Source organism: Pygoscelis adeliae, unplaced genomic scaffold (genome assembly GCF_000699105.1).
Source record: "Pygoscelis adeliae isolate BGI_AS28 unplaced genomic scaffold, ASM69910v1 Scaffold78, whole genome shotgun sequence".
Lineage (NCBI taxonomy): Eukaryota > Metazoa > Chordata > Aves > Sphenisciformes > Spheniscidae > Pygoscelis > Pygoscelis adeliae.
Window position 1 is genome coordinate 6982214 of NW_008825409.1, and position 21351 is coordinate 7003564.

At 41.0% G+C, this 21351-nt stretch overlaps 1 protein-coding gene across 1 annotated transcript in view; it reads right to left on the reverse strand.

Annotated features, from left to right (window-relative positions):
* ABCA13 (ATP-binding cassette, sub-family A (ABC1), member 13) overlaps positions 1-21351 on the reverse strand; it is a 211841-nt gene that overhangs the window by 190340 nt on the left and 150 nt on the right. The window contains exons 2-5 of the mRNA XM_009330486.1: positions 14086-14179; positions 12177-12300; positions 3191-3342; positions 2761-2855 (exon numbers count right to left, since the gene is read on the reverse strand). Of these exons, the coding sequence (XP_009328761.1) occupies positions 2761-2855; positions 3191-3342; positions 12177-12300; positions 14086-14179 (465 nt within the window). The remainder of the gene's footprint in view (positions 1-2760; positions 2856-3190; positions 3343-12176; positions 12301-14085; positions 14180-21351) is intronic.

Here is a 21351-nt window from a genome sequence, read left to right on the forward strand (position 1 = left end):
ATAATAAATTGTAAGAATGGCTCTTTAAAGAAGGACTGGGGTAAAACTACTTCTTTTGTAGGACTACACTATCACATGCCTATGCAAAACATAGGATCTATCATACTTGTTTATTATGCAGTCTTTGTTTCTCTAAATTAATGTTTCACTAGGGCTCGTTTGACTAATGGTAACATGAGCATGGTTTATACAAAAAGAAGCTTGTGTATACAAGCTTTGTTACTAATGATAGGTTACTTTCTACTAAATATTTTCTTAATGTTGATAAATACATTCTATTTTATATTCCATTCCAGAAATGAAATTTCATATTGATACAGCTCCTTTCAATCAAGAATCTCATGAGCAATTTAAAAATGATACTATAAAAATGCCATCTAATTTTAAGTTATAAATTGGAAATCTAGGTTTCATGAAGTAGCAGTTACAATCAATCACATACGGAGAAAATGCATTTTAAAATATTTAAAGTTAAACCAGTGATCTGTGAAAGATACAAAATTGACGGTAATGGAGATCCACTACTGTGCCCATTCAGTCTTCCTCTTTTTGTTGAGATTGCCGGGGTGAAAGACTAATGCATTAGGGACAGCACAAAGACCAAACTTCTTTCACATAAACTGCCAAATTGATTCTGACAGGAATTATGCTACATATTGCAAATCTGTCTTCCTTCACCCCCACTTGAGTCTGCTTGTCATATTTACTGGATCACAAATTTGAATTCAAAGTAATCTCATCCAAGCAAGAGCCCCATCTTTTCAATCTCACTGCAGTCCTTTTTTAAGTTTTGGGTTGGGTTTTTGGATTTTTTTTTGTTTCGGTTGGGTATTTTTTTAATAATAAGTACACATTAGGATAAGAGTTCCTTGCAAGATATTCTGTAATATGATTTAATACAACCACACAAGGTCTGGCAGATGCACTTTTAAATTGCTCCTAATGAACAATTAGCCTTCAAATAGTTGTGAATTTTAGCTACAAACAACCTAGTGTGGTGGGTTGACCCTGGCTGGATGTCAGGCGCCCACCAAAGCCGCTCTATCACTCCCCTCCTCAACTGGACAGGGGAGAGAAAATATAACGGAAGGCTCATGGGTCAAGATAAGGACAGGGAGAGATCACTCACCAATTACCATCACGGGTAAAACAGACTCGACTTGGGGAAATCAGTTTAATTTATTACCAATCAAATCAGATTAGGGTAATAAGAAATAAAATCAAATTTTAAAATACCTTCCCCCCCACCCCTCCCTTCTTCCCAGGCTTAACTTTACTCCCGAATTCTCTACCTCTCCCCGCCCCGAGCAGCACAGGGGGATGGGGTTGGGGGTTGCAATCAGTTCATCACATGTCTCTGCCACTCCTTCCTCCTCAGGGGGAGGACTCCTCACACTCTTCTCCTGCTCCAGCATGGGTCCATTCCACAGGGTGCAGTCCTTCAGGAACAGACTGCTCCAGCGTGGGTCCCCCATGGGGTCACAAGTCCTGCCAGCAAACCTGCTCCAGCATGGGCTTCTCTCTCTCCACGCAGTTCACAGGTCCTGCCAGGAGCCTGCTCCAGCGTGGGCTTCCCACGGAGTCTCAGCCTCCTTCAGGTGCATCCACCTGCTCCAGCGTGGGGTCCTCCATGGGCTGCAGGTCGATATCTGCTCCACTGTGGACCTCCATGGGCTGCAGGGGGACAGCCTGCCTCACCATGGTCTTCACCAAGGGCTGCAGGGGAATCTCTGCTCTGGTGCCTGGAGCACCTCCTCCCCCTCCTTCTTCACTGACCTTGGTGTCTGCAGAGTTGTTTCTCTCACATATTCTCACTCCTCTCTCCAGCTGCAGTTGCACAAGTTTTTTCCCCCTTCTTAAATATGTTATCACAGAGGTGCTACCACCGTTGCTGATGGCATGTTATCCCAGAGGTGCTACCACCGTCGCTGATGGGCTCAGCCTTGGCCAGTGGCGGGTCCCTTTTGGAGCCAGCTGGCATTGGCTCTATCAGACATGGGGGAAGCTTCTAAGCAGCTTCTCACAGAAGACACCCCTGTAGCCCCCCTGCTGCCAAAACCTTGCCATGCAAGCCAAATACACCTAGACTGGTTTAAATCAGTAATCTAGAAACCACTGAACCTCTATCAAATTTACAAGACATCGTTTTTTCCTTCAACAACATACCAATTTTTTTTTTAAACATAGTTTACTAAAACTTGACAGGATACAAATTTCTAACCATTATAATAAAGATGCCTCAAAATCCAGAACTGTAATTTGGAAATAGACTATAAAAATACTTACAGTAAGAAAAGCGGTGATGTTATGGAGCCCTGTAAAAGCAAATATTTTCCTTTACAGGGAGGCATTATTAACTTCATAAAAATCAATTTTATAAGCAATAGCAAGTAGTACACAAAGGGCATTTCTACAGGAGTAAAGGCATGTGAAACAACTAATACCCTAGAAAGACAGTGATCTACTTGTTTTTCTGTTTTCCTATACCTTTACTATTATCACAAAAACAATTTAAAAGAAGTTGCTTACCATTTGCTTTTCAGAAAGGCAAAATCATCACATCAACACTAGATGAACGTACTAGCTCCCAGACAGCCAGACATGAAAATGACACTTTCACCTAAATCTTTCTGCTTGAACACTCAGCCAGAAAGGCAGGGTAGTAGTAGGTCTTCAATGCCCACCTGCTACAGCAGCAAGGCTGTGCAGCATGGGTGGGAACAGAGCAGGAGCATCAGAACTTGGTCTTTCCAGTCTCACTCTTTCAGTGCAAGACTGACTTGTTTGCCTACAGGTCGCCAGGTGTGAGCTGCTGAGGTTTTCCATCCCTATACTCTCTAGTACAACAGAAAAACCTGGGGAGAAAGACTTAAATCCTGATAAGTTACTTCTGAATGCATGTTAGACCAAGTACCCATGTACTCAGATTATTAATCCTTACCTTTAAACCTTTCCCCTCATAGTATTTTGTTAACTATCAAATAGTAAAACAAGGGCACAGTTTTAGAAAGTTGTTTTGCTGATAATTTTATGATGGCCACAGTAATCATAATCATAAAAGTGGTTTTTTTCAGAATAGCTAAAATTTTAGTTTGTTCATTTTATTTTTAAGATAAGAGCATTCCTTTGTTTGATGGTTATCACTACCTGACAGACAAAGCAACTCATTGTTAGAAAGATCACAGCTTACCTGAGAACTTTGAGTTTTCCTCCCATAGCTTTTCTAAAGCCATGGTTTTCTCTGTGGTCTCAATAAATCCCTTTGCAAGTTCTTCTATCTCCTTCATGAAGTCTAGATCAGGTCCTGTGAATCTCTCTGGACCACTTTGGATGCCTGAAGTACTTTTCCACAGAAAGAAATGGGACAGGGGAGGTAATTACAAACTGGAAGCAAGTAGCTGAAAAATGTGTATATACTCACAGCAGTATTCTGATTTTTTTTTTTTTAAGTATTATGCATTTACACAACTTTTATTTAGTCCAGTTCATTAGTGTGCAAATTGCAACACTGAGTCTCAAACCCTCAGGAAAGTGGGCAATGAAAAATTGCTGAGCTGGAGCAGCTCACCTATGCCAGTAACCCAATTCTGGAAGCAGCCAAAGACAGACACATCTGAAGAAGTCTTTGATGTTGCTGAACACACTCAACTTTTCTCCCCTGCTTTATCATGAGTCCAGGTGATGGTTCTTTGATGGCCTGTAGCCTGAAGTTCAGGCTTTCCTATTGCATCTAAGGCAACGCGCTGCAACCAGAACAGGTAAGTTGGTCAATGGCACCAGATGAAATATAGGTAAGTCCCTCTTTCTGGGCCCTGAAGAAAGTTGGTGCTTCCTCTTTAGTTAGTTTACTAAGCAACAGAACTATGATAACAATTCCACCACCTTAACAAAAAAACATCCATACTAAAAAACGTATGCTGATTCCAGATGATGTGCTCCTCAAGGTATCCTTCTACTTGAAAAGAGAGAAGAATGGTGTCTCTGGCTACCTATTTTTGCCTTATGCTGACTCAACACACAAAAAGTATCTGTTGTTCAGAAAACCTGTAAGGTTTGTATTTGGGATATGACAGCTTGTTTTTTCAAATACATGCAACAACCTATAAAAATAGTATCCTACTATCATTACCGGCTTTTCCCTGATTTTAGCTTACAGCTAAACCCCTGGTACATGTTATCTCTATTATCTCTACCATACCACCATCTGGTGGCTAATCAATAGCACAACAATTTTCTAACAATACTTTCAAGATGAAATCAGAAGTCAAAAAGTCATTTAAGCATCCCTATACAAGACAAAATAACTTAGACTCTCCCAAGGCACCATAAACAATGGAATAATCATATTTAACTAGGAATAATCATCTTTTACTAGGCAGTTGAATTCTGTTTTATCTTATTGGAAGTTCAAATTATCTTAGGGTGAAATCCTGTGTAGCAAAACTATTGCTATCTTTCATTAGAAGCACAGTTAACTGTCACATAAGCCCCACTTACAAAAACATAATAGAGTTACATTCCTTTCTTGTCAAACTTGTATGCAAATACTAGTTTTCAGCACAATTCTACTTACTGGTGAAGAAAAACCTAATGAGAGAGATTCACAAACCGAAGCAAAAAACATCAGCCACTGATTTCTGATTCTCTCATTTCTCCTTCTCTCCCTCCCTGATGCTCATTTGTTCAGGCACCCGCAAAGCTGCCTGCAACTTTAGACTAAAGGATGAAAAGAAAATTTAATCTTAAAACAAGTTCTTGATTGTCTCAGTGCAGTTTATTTCGATTCCAACTTGGCCAACAGCCAGTAGGATTTTGGAAAACTCTTTCACCAGCCTCAAACTTTAATGGACTAAAGGCAGAACAATTCCTCACCACATTTTTTTTCGCTTTTAAATAAAGTTTTAAAAAGCAGGTTTCTGTTGTTCAGAGGGCAGCTTTTAGGGTGATTAATAGCTGCATTTTAACTATTGTTTTTGAAAACTACCACATAAATCCCAGTATTACTAACACACTTACTGCCTGAAATTTCAGACAGCTAGAAACACTGGTGTTTGGCAAAGAAGAACAGGAACACTAACTACATACTGAAAACTTTCTAGCACTCTGCTTTTTGAGCATGAACAAGTGGCCAGCACTTGACCAGAATAGTAACAACCACATTGGTTAAAACACAAATCCAGTCAGAACTTAAAAAAAACCCCAATACTCTAGCTCAGTTTCCACGGGATTTTCCACAGATTTTTTTTTTTTTTTAAATACATGCTGAACTTTAAATTGACAACTAAACTCACAAAACAAGGTCACTTAAAATGATCACAAGTATTCAGAGAAGTGGAGCACAAAGGCAGTATTTCAACCCATGTTGTTTTCCCTCCAAACTAGACATAAGCCTTGCTTCCCCACGTACAAATCTCCCTAGTTTAGAAGCATTGCAAACAATAATGCATTGGGGAAAAAGGACACGTCTACTCACATGGGAGTATATGGCTGGGCTCAACACTGGCACCAGGGCTGCTGGTGCTACCTGGACTCCCTGCCAGCTGCAGGTTGCAGAGATGACTGTGATGGTGGAGTTAGTAACTCCCTCTCCTCTACCCCCATCGCTGACTCTGCTGCACCTTGGATCTGCAAAGCTTGGGTTGATAAAGAGCAGGGGAACAAAAAAACCCTCTTGGAATCTAATTTTATGTTCTATAGCCATCTGTTTGATATATAGCAGAAACATACCCAATAACACAGGCTGAATTGTGTGAACATTGATCACTTCTGTTAATCTGAATCTCATGTGAGTAATCCCAGCCCAGAAACCATTCAGCCTCACACCGCACAAGCAGAGCAGCGAGCAGTTCTCAGAGCAGGTAGGTAGCAAATATAATAGATAAGCAGGGTCTGTTTAGCAATAGCTTTTCAAACAAGAGAAAAACTGAACTCCCCCAGCCCCGAGTTTGAGCGAGGAAAAATGCTGTCTGCTCTTCATCACTTAGCTTCAAAATGTTTCATTGGTGGCTGTAAAGCTTCCTTTGAACTAAGAAGTTGGTCAAAAGGCTTCAGGTCATGCTGCCCTAGGTGCTGTGCGAGGCAGCAGCAGCAGCCTGCTTAGACCTTCTGCTCTGACCCTTGCCCAAGCAGGACAGCAAGCTCAGCTGGGCTGTCCCTTCAGTGTCTCCGGGCCTGAGAGTCCTGCAAGGGGTCCCATGGAGTACACGGGGCGGGGGGGCACTGGGGAAGATACACAGACTAGAAACATTGAAGAAAACAGCTGGCATCATTTGGAGCGTGGTGGCTCTGAAGAGCTCCAGGGAGAAGTGCAGGGAAAAACAAGTTGATGGTGAAACTGGAAGGGAAGCTGGGAAACAGTAGGGGAGTGTAGATATTTAGGGTATGGAAGAAGGGCCAAAAACCAGGCATAAGGCCCAGCTATTACAGAAGAGAAGGCAGCGAGTGCAACCTGAAAAACTCATAGAAACATCACACTCCCAAGCACAAGCCTCTCAGCAGAATGAGAGCAGCAGTTCGGACATGCTGTTTCTGAACTATTAGCTTTATGGGGATTTCCAGGGCAGGAGCGATGTCAGCCAGCTGCCACTTGTGCCCCACTTTTGCCATCATTGCTACAGCCCTTCCTCTGGCTACTCTTGGAGCTGAGTGCAACCTCCTTTGGAAGAGGAAATGGCAATGGGCATGATATTAGTTATCAGGCTCAGTTTTATGACACAGATTAAAATAGTACTGAGGTTCCATTTGCTGAATGTCCATGCTAAGTTTTAAAGGATATTATATATCCTCAACATGGTAATGGGGGACCATATTTATCTTCTAATAAGAATGCTACAAGATACTACTGGTTTCTTAATTCAGCACAAGTTACACAAAATTGCAGGAAGATGTCACCATCTTGCCAAAAAGATAAGAAACTAGACTTCAAAACCAGCTGCAGGGACAGTCAAGGCAAACATTTTTCAGACATTGTGCCAACAAAAATATTTAATTTTTGTACTGCTACTCTCCCAAAGAGCCTTCAGTGTGTGCTTTCTGGGGCAGAAGATGACACTAACTTACCTGTGTATGTGTAAAGGAAGTCAACAGCAGCAGTTGCTAGGAACAATGAAGAGGAGAAGCAAGGGATGACAAAAAGGACAAAAGGAGGAAGGCGGTAACTTGTAGCACAGGATATACAGAATTAGAGCTGGGGTGTTAGGAGAAGATGTGTGTATATATATACATATCATTTCATTATCATCTATGGTAACTCTTCCCTTAATTGTGCATTTCCAGAAATACTTGCATGAGGACAGAAATCAAACTAAAGACATACATTTATACGAGTTTTGACCATGACAAAACACTGCAAAAGAGCAAAAAGACTCTGCATCTCTTTCAGCATGTAAAAGCAATTGGCATTTCCTAAAGTCATGACTCAGAAATGCTAACTCTGTCCAAATTACCCAGTTACTCCAGATGACAATAAGAATATTTCAGAGCTCATCTGAGATCTCAGCTATGATGTGCAATGCCATTTAGACTGGTGATTTTCATAAGCCTCTCAGCAAACTCTTGTCTCAACCTCACCCCTGTTGCCACATTAAAAATTTCTCTCTAAAATTGCAAAGCCCCAGCTGTGTTGGCTCCTGTTCTGCACCATCTCAGGACAGCCTGGAGACATGGTATCTCCATCAACCAATACACATGCCGGACAATAGCTTACTGCGTGTCTGTCACAAAAAGGAAAGATCTTTCCCTTCCATGTTGCATGCAATTATAACCCTTCTAAAATGCAATAGACCAAAAAATATAAACAACCAGAAAAGTGTTGTTCTTAATTGGCTATAAAATGGAGAAAACTCACGTTAAAAATTCCTTTTCTCCCCAACTCTCTGACAATCTATAAGCAAGATCATGAAAATTGCTTTGGTTTCTGTTTTCCAACGACATAGCATAAGACTACAGAATCTGGCGCAGGCCACATAGGGTTACTATTCCAATAAGTTGCTGCAGATGTACAGCTATCCTGCAGAATTATTTCTTTTTTCATTTGAAGATACACATCATTAAAGAAAAATTTGACCCTCTAAGCAATTCTTATGCAAGTGCTATCTTTGTTGCTTAGACCTTCCTTGATTTTGTTTTTCCATACCTGCTCTTGTACATGAGCTCTTCTGACACTACTCCACTGGAGAACCACGGAGGACCAGGTATCAATAAAATCAGTAACAAGAAAAGGACCGGTGTGAATGGGGCTGCTCCAGGAGGGGGGCCAAGCTAGGAGCTGAGGCGACCCTGGAGGAGGACATGCCCTCACCAGTGGGACACCATCCCCCAGGATCCTAGCCAGCAGGCAGAGCTGGGGGTGGGTCACAGGCTCCAGCGACAGCCCCAACACGGTGGGATGAGCCCAGGAGTCCAGTCAGGTGCCAAAGGAGACAAGGCTACCAACTGGGACTGAGGGGTCCATCCAGGAGAAGATGCCAGAGGTAGACCTGGGGCTCCAACACACCTACAGGGTGAGGCTGCTCAGGCTGCTACTACTTGAAGCTAAATAAAGAGAAATAAACTAATGTGCTTAGAAATAACATTTTAGAGTCTTGTTTTCGTGATCTTTGTAGTTCTAAGTTTGAGAAAACCTAAGCTTAATTTTCTTTCAGGTTTGAGAAGTCAAACAAACATAGGTCTAGGAGTCTGAGCTGCCAGGGCAAATCCCACCACATTCTGCAAGATTTGCAGTGGAATTAAGAGTACTGGGAACACATTATGTTTCCATGCACAGGCACTCTCATTTGTGGGTGTGGGTGTAAGGCCATAGGACACTGCTGCATAGTTTTTATCTTACTTGCATGCTCTCAGTTTTACTCTGTGTTCCATTAAGATGAGGTGGGGGTTGGAACATTCTGGAAAGAGCAGAGAAAAATGTCCTTTGCCATGGGAGCTCCTAAATATACCTCCTAAATATTTCCTTACTCCTCTGCGATACTGCTGAGTGTAACAGGCTAGGGAATCACATCAAAGAGCTGCAAGCCAGCAGCTTTTGCAGTGGCTGAAGAGGGGAGCAAGGAGCAAAGCCTCGGAGCTGTTGAAAAATGGATGCTTTCCGAGGCATCAGAGGAGGTGGCAGATTTTTCTGCAAATCAAAGTTGATGAGGTAGTTGTAGCCTTCACCTGGCTCATCTTCTCACCATGTCAGAGGCTGTTAATGGAGCCTATTGCCTGGGGGGATGGTGCCACATCTGTGAGGGCATAGCCTGCAACAGGATGACTTCAACCTCTGACTCAGCCCCCCTCATGGAGCAACCTGCTCAGGCTGCTCACTGACAAATAGTTATTTGGGTGGTTTATGGCTTTCATAGTGGAGGTTCCAACAGAAGTCATAGAATTACTTTGTCCAAAAGGCAACAACTATATTTCAAACTGATAGCACTGATGTGGTACATACCGTGAAAATAAATGGGTTGTGTCCATGCAAACTATGCACAGTCTTTGATTTACCCTTAATAAACACAGCATTGTTGATGCAAAAATGTCCCTGAAAATTATTGTAAAGAACCACCTATGGTTTGGTACAAATCCCCAAAGGGAAGATAATTGGTATTACTGTTCCTGTGCCACCCCTTCTCTCCAGTCAACACAGGAACATTGTAGAATTCAGTTATGTTTGGCTGATCAAGCTGACAGTCTGTATTCCTAAGGCTGTTGGCAGCCAGCATAAGTCAGAGCAGCCCTGAGGTTGATTTAATTTATACTGATGGACCTGCTGGAATAGACTGACCTCAGAATGAACTTCATCCTACCTTTTCACCCCTTTTCCCTACCTAGGCTATATGCTGCTCAGTGTAGCCTATTGAGTGTATAAATATGCATACATGCATGCATTTTATTTTTCAGTTGAAAAATTGAAAGCCACTGAATAATTTCCCCAATTTTTAAGTAGGTCTAAGACTGCCTCCAGGAAGTTCTTTCCTGCTTTTCTTTTGAGCTGAAATATAATTTGGGCAGTTCAGTCAAAGCAGTGTAAAAAATCATGCAGAGTAGTCAATATAGTTCATAGTTTCTAGAGGTTTAACACACTTAGATGGCGTCTGGACTAGTGATATAAATAGAAACTATCCTTTTAGGAAAAAAATTTTAAAAAGGCCAACAGCTATTGTAAGTCTATAACCCAATAGTGTAGTATTGCCACTGCAAATAACAGGCTACAGGCTTTGTACTGAGTTTGCAAGACCATGGCACAAAGGCTTGCCACCTTTGCTTTGTCTGAACTTGTCTTAATGTGCCTGCAGTTTTGGTTTTGACTTGGTTTAGTTTTAACCTTTTTTTTTTTTCTGGCCAGATGGCTATTTGCTTTACTTTCACTTGTCATTGTATAATACCACCAGTTTTATACAGATAGTAGTAACAAGTGATCATTCAGTACAAAATGAGATATTTATGATTACCATAGCAAAGCAGTGCAGAGGAACACAGGCCCAGCATAATAGTAGAGGCCCTGAGAAGTGGGGACACAGGATGCACTGTACTGGAGTACAGGCCTGGGATTATAAGAGATGGGGCACAGGCTGGCGCTGAGGACCCCATATCTATAAACAACTCACCAGTGGTCAGTTAAAATGCAGAATTATAGCCAGACAAAGCCAATTTATAAGTATCAAGAAAAAAGAACAGGTACCCAACATATCTAAAAGATACTATATATATTCAGATGTACCATATAAATTCAGATATATTATAGAGATGCAGGCCAATAGAGAACAAGCAAGGTATAAAAGCACATAAGCAAACATAAGTGACCCCAAGAGCACCCTAGAGCGAAAAGCCATCAAACCACATTTCTCCAGGTAAAGGGCTCCAGATCATGACTTGCCATAACAACCCCACCACCACCAGACTGCAGCCACTGACCTTATGACCCAGAGGAGCAAGTGCAAAGGTAAGCATAACCCCAGGGAAAGGAGTAGAAACTAAGTGGTTGTGTAACAGTTTTAACTGTATTATTATTATGAGGAGAATTTTTGTTTAGGGATATTACTGTAATACTGTTATTTCTGTATATAAGTATTTTGTGTAATACTAGATCTGGACTAATAATGATTCGTGGCTTAAACAGTTAAGATTTCAATTCTACTCACAAATTATTGCTTTATGTAGAAGGTGTTTGCCCATAAACAAGATTTATTTTGCATGGTCTTGTGCTCAATCAACAACTCTCTACATGTACAAATAACTAGAACAGACCGTCTGGATCAAATGGTAAGTATTATGGCCTATTACTGATACTGAAGCTTTCCAACTTGCTGCACGCTGAATTTATTGCTACCTATAAACTTCTACAATAATAAACCATAAAAACTTGATGCTCTTACACACTTACCTGGCTCAAAACTCTAAGATCTTTTTTGGCAGATATTCTCAAATTTCTAAGAATAAGCATACTTATATATACACACATATTCTGATTAGCTCACCTTAATTTGACTTTATTGTTATATATTTTGAAAGGTTTCTTATGACTACATCCTTCAGCCAATTTGCATAAGTGTCTTTGAATCTCAATGCTTTTCAACATTTTGAAGTAGATGAAATTACTACATTTCTTAAAGAAAAAGCACAAATTCGAGTTCATCTTTTTTCTTTCTGCATTCTGGGATCCTGTGACAAGGCCCTCTTACAGACTACTTTTTCAAGTTCTTTTTTGTACAGAGCTTCTGCTACTCCTTTTTGGCTCTTTGTGGGTCTTACTTGAGAGTTATCCTTGTTTTGCTTTTCTGTGTTTATTTCTCCCACCATGTATGCTTCCAAACTATTCAAAGTTTAAATCCATGTATGATATACTTTTACTTGCTCAATCTCACCCTCTTGTAATAAAAGACTTTCTAGTGAAGGATAAAAGTATGGTCTCATATGGCAGCAGTGAAGGGCAAGAATATCACAAGGTATCTCTCCAGTTTTCCCCCAAAACGGTGTTCAGCATCTAATAACAGAATTAAATGCCCAAGAAAGGCAAACAAAAATTAGGAAGAGGCATGACTAAGGTCCTACATCTTTTGCATTCATAAGGACACTGAAGGCAACTTTTAGCACAGAGTAACAAAGCGCCTGTTCTACCTGTCTACAAGACAATAAGAACCTTTGTTGTAGAAAAAGGCGCACTGTGATACCAACAGCTCTGTCAAATTTGTATAACTTACCGTAAGCAGTTGTTTTTCTGTGTTGTGTAACTAGTATTCTTGCATCTTGAACCAACATTACAGAAAAGTGTCCGCATGAAAGGATAAAGGCCCCGACTTGGTAAATCCCGAGCTTCTAAGTAACCTAAAACCAAGCAGAGGCAGAATTAAAACCAGTGACATTACAGTTACAAACCTGTACCATCACACTGTGTTCCCTTCTCCTAGAAAGTGGCTTTGTCGCCTGCAAACAATGAAGTTTTATCGATGGCTGGTGTCCCATTTAAGAACAACTAATTCACCACAGAAAATCAATAACTTCTGTGTCAGACTGTAACAACAGGGTATAACATTTGAGAGCAATCTTTGAAAAGCTGATTTTCATGGTAGTAATGCCATTGCAACATCATATGCTTTCCAGGCTCTCTGCCCAAAATGACTTGTGACCTAGATTATAATATAGACTTCTTCACAAAATAGTATTTCCTCTTTTCTCCCAGGCTTTCATGAGATGAAGGAACTGGTATTCAGCAATGTCTGAATGTACATCCACCAAGACTATCTAAACAGCAAATTTTCCATGTCTCTGGAATTTATCCATATCTCTCCACAGTTCTGAGAATTCAAACTTCAAAATATAAAGCAACTTTTTGCTTATTTTGAAACATAAGGAATAGCTATAAGTTTCCTATTTAACTTCATTTCTCTGTTTAAAACAGCTAAAATTGAGAAATATTTGAAAAGTCACTCCCCTCTTTCTCTGAATAACCTTCTTTTGGCAACCATTAGATCAAAATTAAGGGAACAAAATGAGAAGGAGATAAGAAAGCTAGCATTTGGGCTAGCACTCTGACTGAATATTCAGAATTGAAAGATGCACAAATAGGGAATTTACTACATGTACATGATACTTAAAAATCCTGATTTTATTTAAATTCAGGTGCCAATATTTTTGAGACATGTACCATTAGAAATTGCGCTGTTAGTCAAATCATCCTTCATTCCTCAGGAACTGTAGCTGATGTATAAAATAATGAATTTTGAGTTGTGAATGACCAGTGCCATTTGCAGATGAGTTATTTTTACTTAGCACACTGCAGTTCACATTGTAGAAAGCTCTCTGAGCACGTACACTGGATCCCTTTCTGCTAAAACAAAGCAGAAGATGTACTCCAAGAGCACACTTCATGTACTCAAACCATTAGCATGTATTGCATCCTTGGGTCCAGACTAGAGCTGGTCTAAAGTAAATGTATATAGTGCAGGCTAGATTCTCTCCAGATGTTTCACTCTACAGATCTATAATTGTTTTACCAAATTGGTTTTTAATGTGGCTAAAGCTGGTTTATCCCCAGCTTACTGACATCTGTGAATAACAGAATAATAAACTGAATAGACTATAATATCACAAGTCATTCTTTTCTCAATGAAGATAACTTTTGACAAGATAAAAGCAAAAATAACTTTATAAGGTGGAGGTAGTCATAACAAGTTTTGAAGTGTTGATGGAAGTGGAAGAATTTATTATTTACAAAATGTTCATTCTAAATCCCAGGAATTGGGTAGGGGTAAGACTCATCTTGTCTAACTGTTAATATCTACTGCATAATTATCTACCTCTGAGCCAGTCATCTCAACTCCATTACTCAATGGGAAGAAATAAGTACAACTAAAACCCGAGTAATCCACCTTACTCCGAAGTAGATGTCTAAAACTGGTCTGACAAATCAGACCTTAAATTTTGTATTTCTTTCCCACTTAAATATGACTTGCTCAGATCCACAGCTAGACAAGACTGAATCCCACTGTAGAATTCTTTCCATTGACTCCACTACATTTAAGTCCCCCCTTCTAAGATATCTTTAATATCTCCTAAATACTTCTACAAGCAGAAGTAAACAAAATAGAACACAGGTGAAACAAAACATACAGTTTTCCTTGTATTTTGGGGGCTCCTGGAAGCGGATTGCAGCCAGAATCAAGAAAAGCACACATGGCCAGAGTATTTCAGTGAGAGACAAGACCTGAAAAGGGAAATCAACACATCGTCAGTACTATAGAAAACATGATTTGGGAACAAATAATTAAAATTCATATATCTTTTAATAAAAAAACATTAAATATTCCCTCTACAACTACTTAAGGGAAAATAAGATCATTAAAAGCAAATTAGTAATTAAGACTTCTATTTAATATCCTTACAACTTTGCCGAACACACTGCTTTGAGTACAAAAGTTTTCACTTCTTCTGTTTATAGTGTTTGTAGATATTTCCCTCTGGTCAACACAGTGACTCTGACAACATGACGACAGTGATGTCCACCTTTCCCATACCTGAGCCTCCTAAGAAGCCAGCAGCATTCTGCACCTTGCTGCAACTCCTCATGATCCCCTGAAGCCTGCTGTCCTGAACCCTGCCCGGTGGCATGCCTCCTTGTCCTTCCCTGGCTCCCTGACTGCTGCCATTACACCCTTTCTTTCACCTGCAGTCACCTCTCTCCAAAAGCTGCCTTTGTCACCTCCAGCAGCAGGGCGTTGTAAGACCAAACTAATGGGCCTGAGGCTGCCCACCACCACGCTTCTCGTTGCCCTGCCTTCCCATTTCCAGGGCCACAACGAAAAGGTACCCAAGGTGGTGCACTGCGGGACTCGCAGATTTTGAGCGTGTCTCCTCTGAGCGAATTGCATGTACACAGTATGTGCTTCACCCTCCGCAGAGAGGATGCAAACCCCCAAACAGATTGAACGGAGAAAAAAAAACCAAAAAATATTGTCTCAATTTTCAGCTGCAAAAATGAAGAAACTGCCATTCAGCCAGCTTTCAAAGACTTCTGGATTCACTGATAAAAGTGCTAGGAAAGTGTGAATACCAAACTCAGTAACAGAAACATAGTAGAAATTACAAAGAAACACACTAAAGATCTCCCATTAGAGGCTATTAACTTCTCTGAAGCATATTGAGGATTTTTATTTCTAAACTGTCAGAGTTTAATTAAATCCCACTGAGGAAGTGATTCCTAAACTTGGGTATGTTAGAAAAATACCTGAGAAAAGTAACATAATGCTTAATAACAAAATCCAATGGCAGAGCCTTCCCTGTGGAAAAGGCTTGCTCTGCTGAACACAAGGCAAGGAACTAAAGCCTTCCTGAAATTTAGGGAATTGCCATTTATCTAAACTGAACACACTCCAAACCCAATAGGACCCAACCAAAAAAAAAGCAAGACCTGGTGCTTAGAATAGAATCATAGAATCATAGAATCGCCTGAATGGTAACATGTCCCAGCAGGGCAGGGGCCTCGCCAGCTGGGGACCCATCCCACAGGACCCCACAAGGCAAGCAGGGCAGGCCCAGCCATCACAGCCAGCTTCAGCCAGGAGTCCTGATCCTCGCGCAAAGTCATGATGATGAGGCAGGACCATGGTCAAGCCAGAAAGACAGTGGCCAAGCACAAGAGCTGAACGGGAGAGTGGTGCTCTTCTGACTTCACCCAGGCAGGAGCTGAGGACCCAGAAGCCCCATTACAGCTGAGCCCTGGGCCCAGGTGGAGTCCCAGGTGAGGCTGGTCAGGGCCATTAAGGCTTAGCAGTGCCCCGGCAGCAGCCTCCCCTCCTTGGCATGTTCACCAGCATACCTCCCATCTGGGATCGGAGGGGCCTTGCTGTGGAGTTGTGCCATTGCTGCAGGGTGTCAGTGGGCTATTTTGAGGCGGGGGTGGGGGGCATGGAGCCAGGTACAGCAGATGAGGAAAGGGACACTGCAGAAGAGACTTGGAGGAGGTATGCCCAGACTGCCCATGAGGGGCTGGAAAGGGTCAAGGATGCCCCTGGAGACACAACCACCACCACCGCCCCCCCCAGGCCCGTGCTGGGGGAAGGTCCCGCAAGAAGCCCAGGCAGGGGGTCAGGGCTGTGGGAGACCAGAGATCAGGAGGGGTTGTAGGGGGAAGGCCCTGGACAGCCACAGGCTAGGCTCCCTGGTGCACACCTCAGGGCTCAAGGCAACCTAAGCTAGCAGTCAGGGCACAGTACCAGCCAGCTACTCCCTAAAGGGCAAGGAGCCAAAGGGGATGCCAGGCCAGCAGGGTCCTTGTCGGACAGGGCCTGTCCTGCAGTACCCCAGCAAGGCAAGCAGGCTGGGCAGCGGCAGCAAGGTTCAACTGAGAGTCTGGATCTCCAGGTGAGTCTGCAATGATGAGACAGGCCTACGGTCAAGCCAGGAAGCTAACCTGCAGGCTGTGCTCACATCCAGTGAGAGCAGCCAGGGCCCATGGAGAAGCCACTTGGAATTCTGCATCATGGGCACCATCTCTGAGGAACTTGTGGACTAACCAAAGCCATCTGATTTCAAGCCTGCTGTTCTGTTCTCTATCTGTCCTACTGCACTGGACTGTTATCAAGAACTTTGTTTACCTCTTGCAAGCAGATCAAGCATAAATAAATAAATAAATTGAATGTGCAGTTGGCTCAATAGCTTTCAACTGTTAGTAAAAAAGCTAGTCTTATTGTATAGAGCTAGATCTAGGCCTTACTAAAAAAAGACGTGAATTTGGAGCAGCATGTCACTAGGACACTTATTGGCGAGAGTACCTCTTTGGTCAAGGAAATCTAACATGTCATTTGTAATTAGTAAGAAGCTTTCAAGCAAAAGATGCAGGGGATTAAATGCATTGGTAAGAGGGATTTATTTGTGCTACAAAGCAGAGAAGGGATAGACTTGAAGACTTTTAATCATTACAAGGGCATTCCCAGAGGGACAGAACAGGTTTTATGAAATGTCTCTGGAGAAGTAGACCTAGGATCAAAAATATCACACTACCTTATCACTAAAATTGAGGAAGAACATGTTACTACCACTGTGGAAGGCTTTTGAGCTTGTACAAACAGCTTTATAGGAGTTATGATATCTGAAAGATTCTACTTGCTTACCACAACAGAAAAGCAGAAAACATATTGTGTTTCCCATTAACTGAGACAAAATAAAACCCTACTAATGGAGAAACAAATTTCCCATCAATTCAGAATAAGCTAAGCTTCTGACTTCAAAATCTAGATTAGTTCACCCAAACAAATACAGAAATACCCTCATTCTGGACCTTCTTTTTTCTTACCATTTCCCCTATTAGGCTGCATTAAGGACCAGCCATTCATATTTAAGACAGCTATGAAATTAATTGGACTTTCTCCATTGGCACTCCCTTTGGTATACCATAGCAGGTCAACAGAGGCCCACTCTTGCAACTTTCATGGGGTGTGATATATCACTTGGCCTAAAACTCTGAGTGGTATTCTTCCTGTAGATTTGCATGGATGCAGCCAAGGAAGATCATTTATTTCAAGTACACTTTAGTTAACTGGTTTTGGCCTGTTCCTGGGCTCTTTTGTCTCCAATTACATTTTAGAAATATTTTGAACTTTAAGAGTTTGACCCACTGAGAATTGCTGCTGGATTATCAGATGGTGCGTAGAAAGCAAAACAGGGAATGGGGAAGAAATAATCCATTTATAGGTATAACTGAGTGTCATCTGGCTAGAAATACAAGAGAATGCTCTGTGACTAGAAAAGTCACACAGGCTGTAACATAGTAGGGTATGCCAGGTACAGAACGGTTGCAGTTGAGAACTCTCCTCTGGTTTAAGCTCTTCCAAAATTAATTTGCTTAGTCAGTATATCCAAAAATCTGGCATGCAGAGAAGGGTTATTGTTCCAAATCTGGGACAAATGAGCCAAAGATTCTTAAAACACAAAAATACAATAGCAGTATTTTTTAAAATGGGCAAATTCTCTATTTTATTTTTTTTTCCACAAACCTAGGGATCAGAATGAACATTGCACAATGCACTAGCATTAGCACTGGGGGAGAAAGGCACCTAATGAAATGATAAGAGCTGTAAACATTGTTGCTCTCATTCTGGGCTGCATTCTCCTTGGTTGTTGCCATTCACCTAAGAAACTTCATTGCACCTAAAGAATAGGGTAAATAGCAATGATTTTGGTGAATCTATAAAATTCAAGGTTTTATAAATATATCAAATTTGCGACTGGAGAATACCAGTGAGCCAAGAAAGTATAGGCCTATTAGAATAACTTCTGTTGTTTAGAAGGGTTTAGGAAAACAAATAATTACCCCATTTTCCATTTATCTCCAGAATTTCAGTATGCATTAATAGCTTATCAGAGGTAGACTTCTCAGTCTAACATGCTTATGCCTTTCTTTGTTAGAGTACCATAAGTCTGGATGTTGATAATAGCAATCGCAGAGAACCTAGGAATACTAAGAAGTAATCCCATTGTCCACATTATCGTACTCTGCTCCATCTGCCTTTCTTTACTACCATCTCAACCACTGCCTGGGGAGCAACAGCAGCAACCATGCAGCTGATGCTTGGACGTGAGGGAGTCTGAAAGAGTTGGGTTTTTTTTCCCAACCCCCGAAACAGCCCTTAGCAGTCCTGTCCTTTGGTAAGCTAATGATTTTTTTTAGGCAAATAAAGCAAACCCCACTCAGCTGGCTCCTGCAGGGCATGTGATAACAGCAGAATTTGGGGTAAGTACAAGAATTGAGAAGGCAGCTGCAAAGGAAACAACAGGTTGGGCTGAAGTGGAAATAGGTTGGAGGACTCAATGAACCATCAGCATGCTGCAAACATTAAGCAAAGCAAAACTGATCTTATTGAGCAAGTTATTCCTGGTAAAGGTCTGAAGTAATGCTGCTGTATAAGGCATATTCATGTTCAAATAGGAAAGGCACCAACAGAAGAGGGTCCAAAGAAAGGGCATTCGAAAGATGGCAACCCTTGCGCAGCTGCTTTGCCCAGGCACTGAGGGGAACTGGGGTCTGAGAGCTCATGCCATTCTAGTGGATTGTGCCTGGGAAGAATGGTGAATTTGGTAATGGAGCTTTAGGACCTGGCTGATAAAAGCAGACAACTTTGTAACCGTTCACTGTTATTTTATTTTATTTTTATTTTTTTGCACTGATGCAAAAACATGCATGCACAAAACAGAGGGCACTCAGCAGTAAGCAACTTTTAGGGATGTTTATATCTTTTAAAGTGTGGAAGAAAGGAGTGTGAACTGTAAAGGACAGAAGCAGGGCAAAGATGACAGTGTAGGGGCAGATGAAAAGCGAGAATTATACCAGCATTTTCTCTCATGCTTGTTAATCCAAAATGAAAATGATTAATAATAGCAACTTTTTAAAAAAGATATAGTTTCAGGATAGGCTATGTTTCTGTTTTCTCCTAATAGCTGTATTAACAACTACACACTCCAAGCATTTCACAACATGATTATAATCCCAATTCTCCTCTAAATTATGGTATCAGAACAAGAGAATTTGGGTATCACATTTCATCCTTTACCTAGCTGCAAATTCGGATGGTAATAAATACTATATAAACAATAGTTAAGAAATGCAGTGATAGAAAACTTAAGTAATACAGTTGCCTGGTAGTATGTATCTCCTGAGCTTCCAGAATCTGTACTTCTGAAGCAAAAGCTTCTTTTGCTTCAGAAGCAAAAGCTTCTGAAAACAGAAATGAGAAGGTATCTTCTACAAAACTGCAATTTCAAACTCCAGCTGATGTCCAAACGTACATATTATCCTGTGCTGCCTTTGAACCATGTTAATAAGAGGTGCTGATGCCTGTCTGTTTCAGTCAAAACACCTATTCTTTACAGAACACTTACATCTTTCACAGCCTCTTCACTATGTGATATCAACTAATGCCACATGACACTCATGACACATTGTTAGTCCAACAGACCACACTTGTCTTCTAGCCCTAACTGCCGATAAATATCCATGAGAAGACAATTGCCTTCTACAGATAGATCTACACAATATAATACAGAGCTGAAGCACATCATATCTTTCAGGAGATGCTTCTCTCCAGATTCACAGGGGTCTGACCTGCCCTTTGCGTAGGTGGACGATCCACCTAGATTTCTCCTTGCGTAACTGCAGATGGAGCGCCGTCATGGCTCAGTGTTCGCACAATAGGCACATAAGGAGGTTTTGCAAATTCCCCAGGGCAGCTCCTGGCTCTGAACAGGCAGAATTAAGTTCGCTTTTGGTCATTTATTGTAATTCCTGGTTTGGGGAAGTCTGCATCTCAGTGAGCTCTCTATTCAGGAAAGCTACCAATTAGGCAAACTTAACACTTAAATGAATGAAGATTTTGTCCTTCAAAAATATATGAGGGAAAACTATAAACAGAGCAAGAGAAATAGATCAGCATGGGGGAGAACATGAGATACTGAGAAGCAACTTAATGCACACCGATTGAAGTACGAGGAACAGGGAGCACACAGAAGAATTTAGGAATGAGGAGTAATATAACCAACAGTATCCCTCCCCAAAAAATGTCTTTCATATTAAAAAACATCACTTGAAATCATTTGGAGAAGAAATTCTCTCTCTAAATCACAATTTTATTTAAGTGAAATATTTCTGAAATGAAAAGCTCTGTGTTTATTTAATTGAGGTAATCCTATCCGAAGCAGCCAACATGCCTCATTGCAAATCCCCAGACCATCACAGACAAGGGAAATCAGTGAGAAGCTATTCATTGAAGTGACATTTTTTTCCCACAAAAATGTTATCTCACTTGAGAAAATTCACTTCCTTCTATCTTAAATTTAAAAAAATCATGTCAATCACAGTAAAAGTGAACAATGACATCTCATCTCATATTTGAGTATTATTTTAATTTTGACTGCTGTTGAAGTAGCTGCCACATTCTGCATATTGGAATTTGAAAGGTTAAGTTAGGCTTTGTAGAGTAGATAAGAAAGGAAATTTAGAAGTATATACAATTTTAATATACAATCCTTGCATTCCCCATATCTAGATTTTTATCACAATTGTGCAAGCTTTCTTACGTTACCAATGAGTACCTGTAATGTGAAGAAAATTGATTTTCATCCTCGCCACTGCTACAAGCACTGGTAGTATATAATGATAATTAAAAGATAAGCTGTGGCTTTTCAAAACTTCTATGAGATTTCTTATCTCATTTGCAAATTGGGGACCACTGCTGTATTCAGCCATTTTAGAATTAATACACACTGCTGTTCTCTACTTGTGTTTTCAACAATTAGGAGACCAAAGGCAAGACAAGAACCACCTGCAGCCAGCCTACGCAACCTGCAGTGCAACCTAACAATCTGCAGTGAAAAGGGAAAATCGAT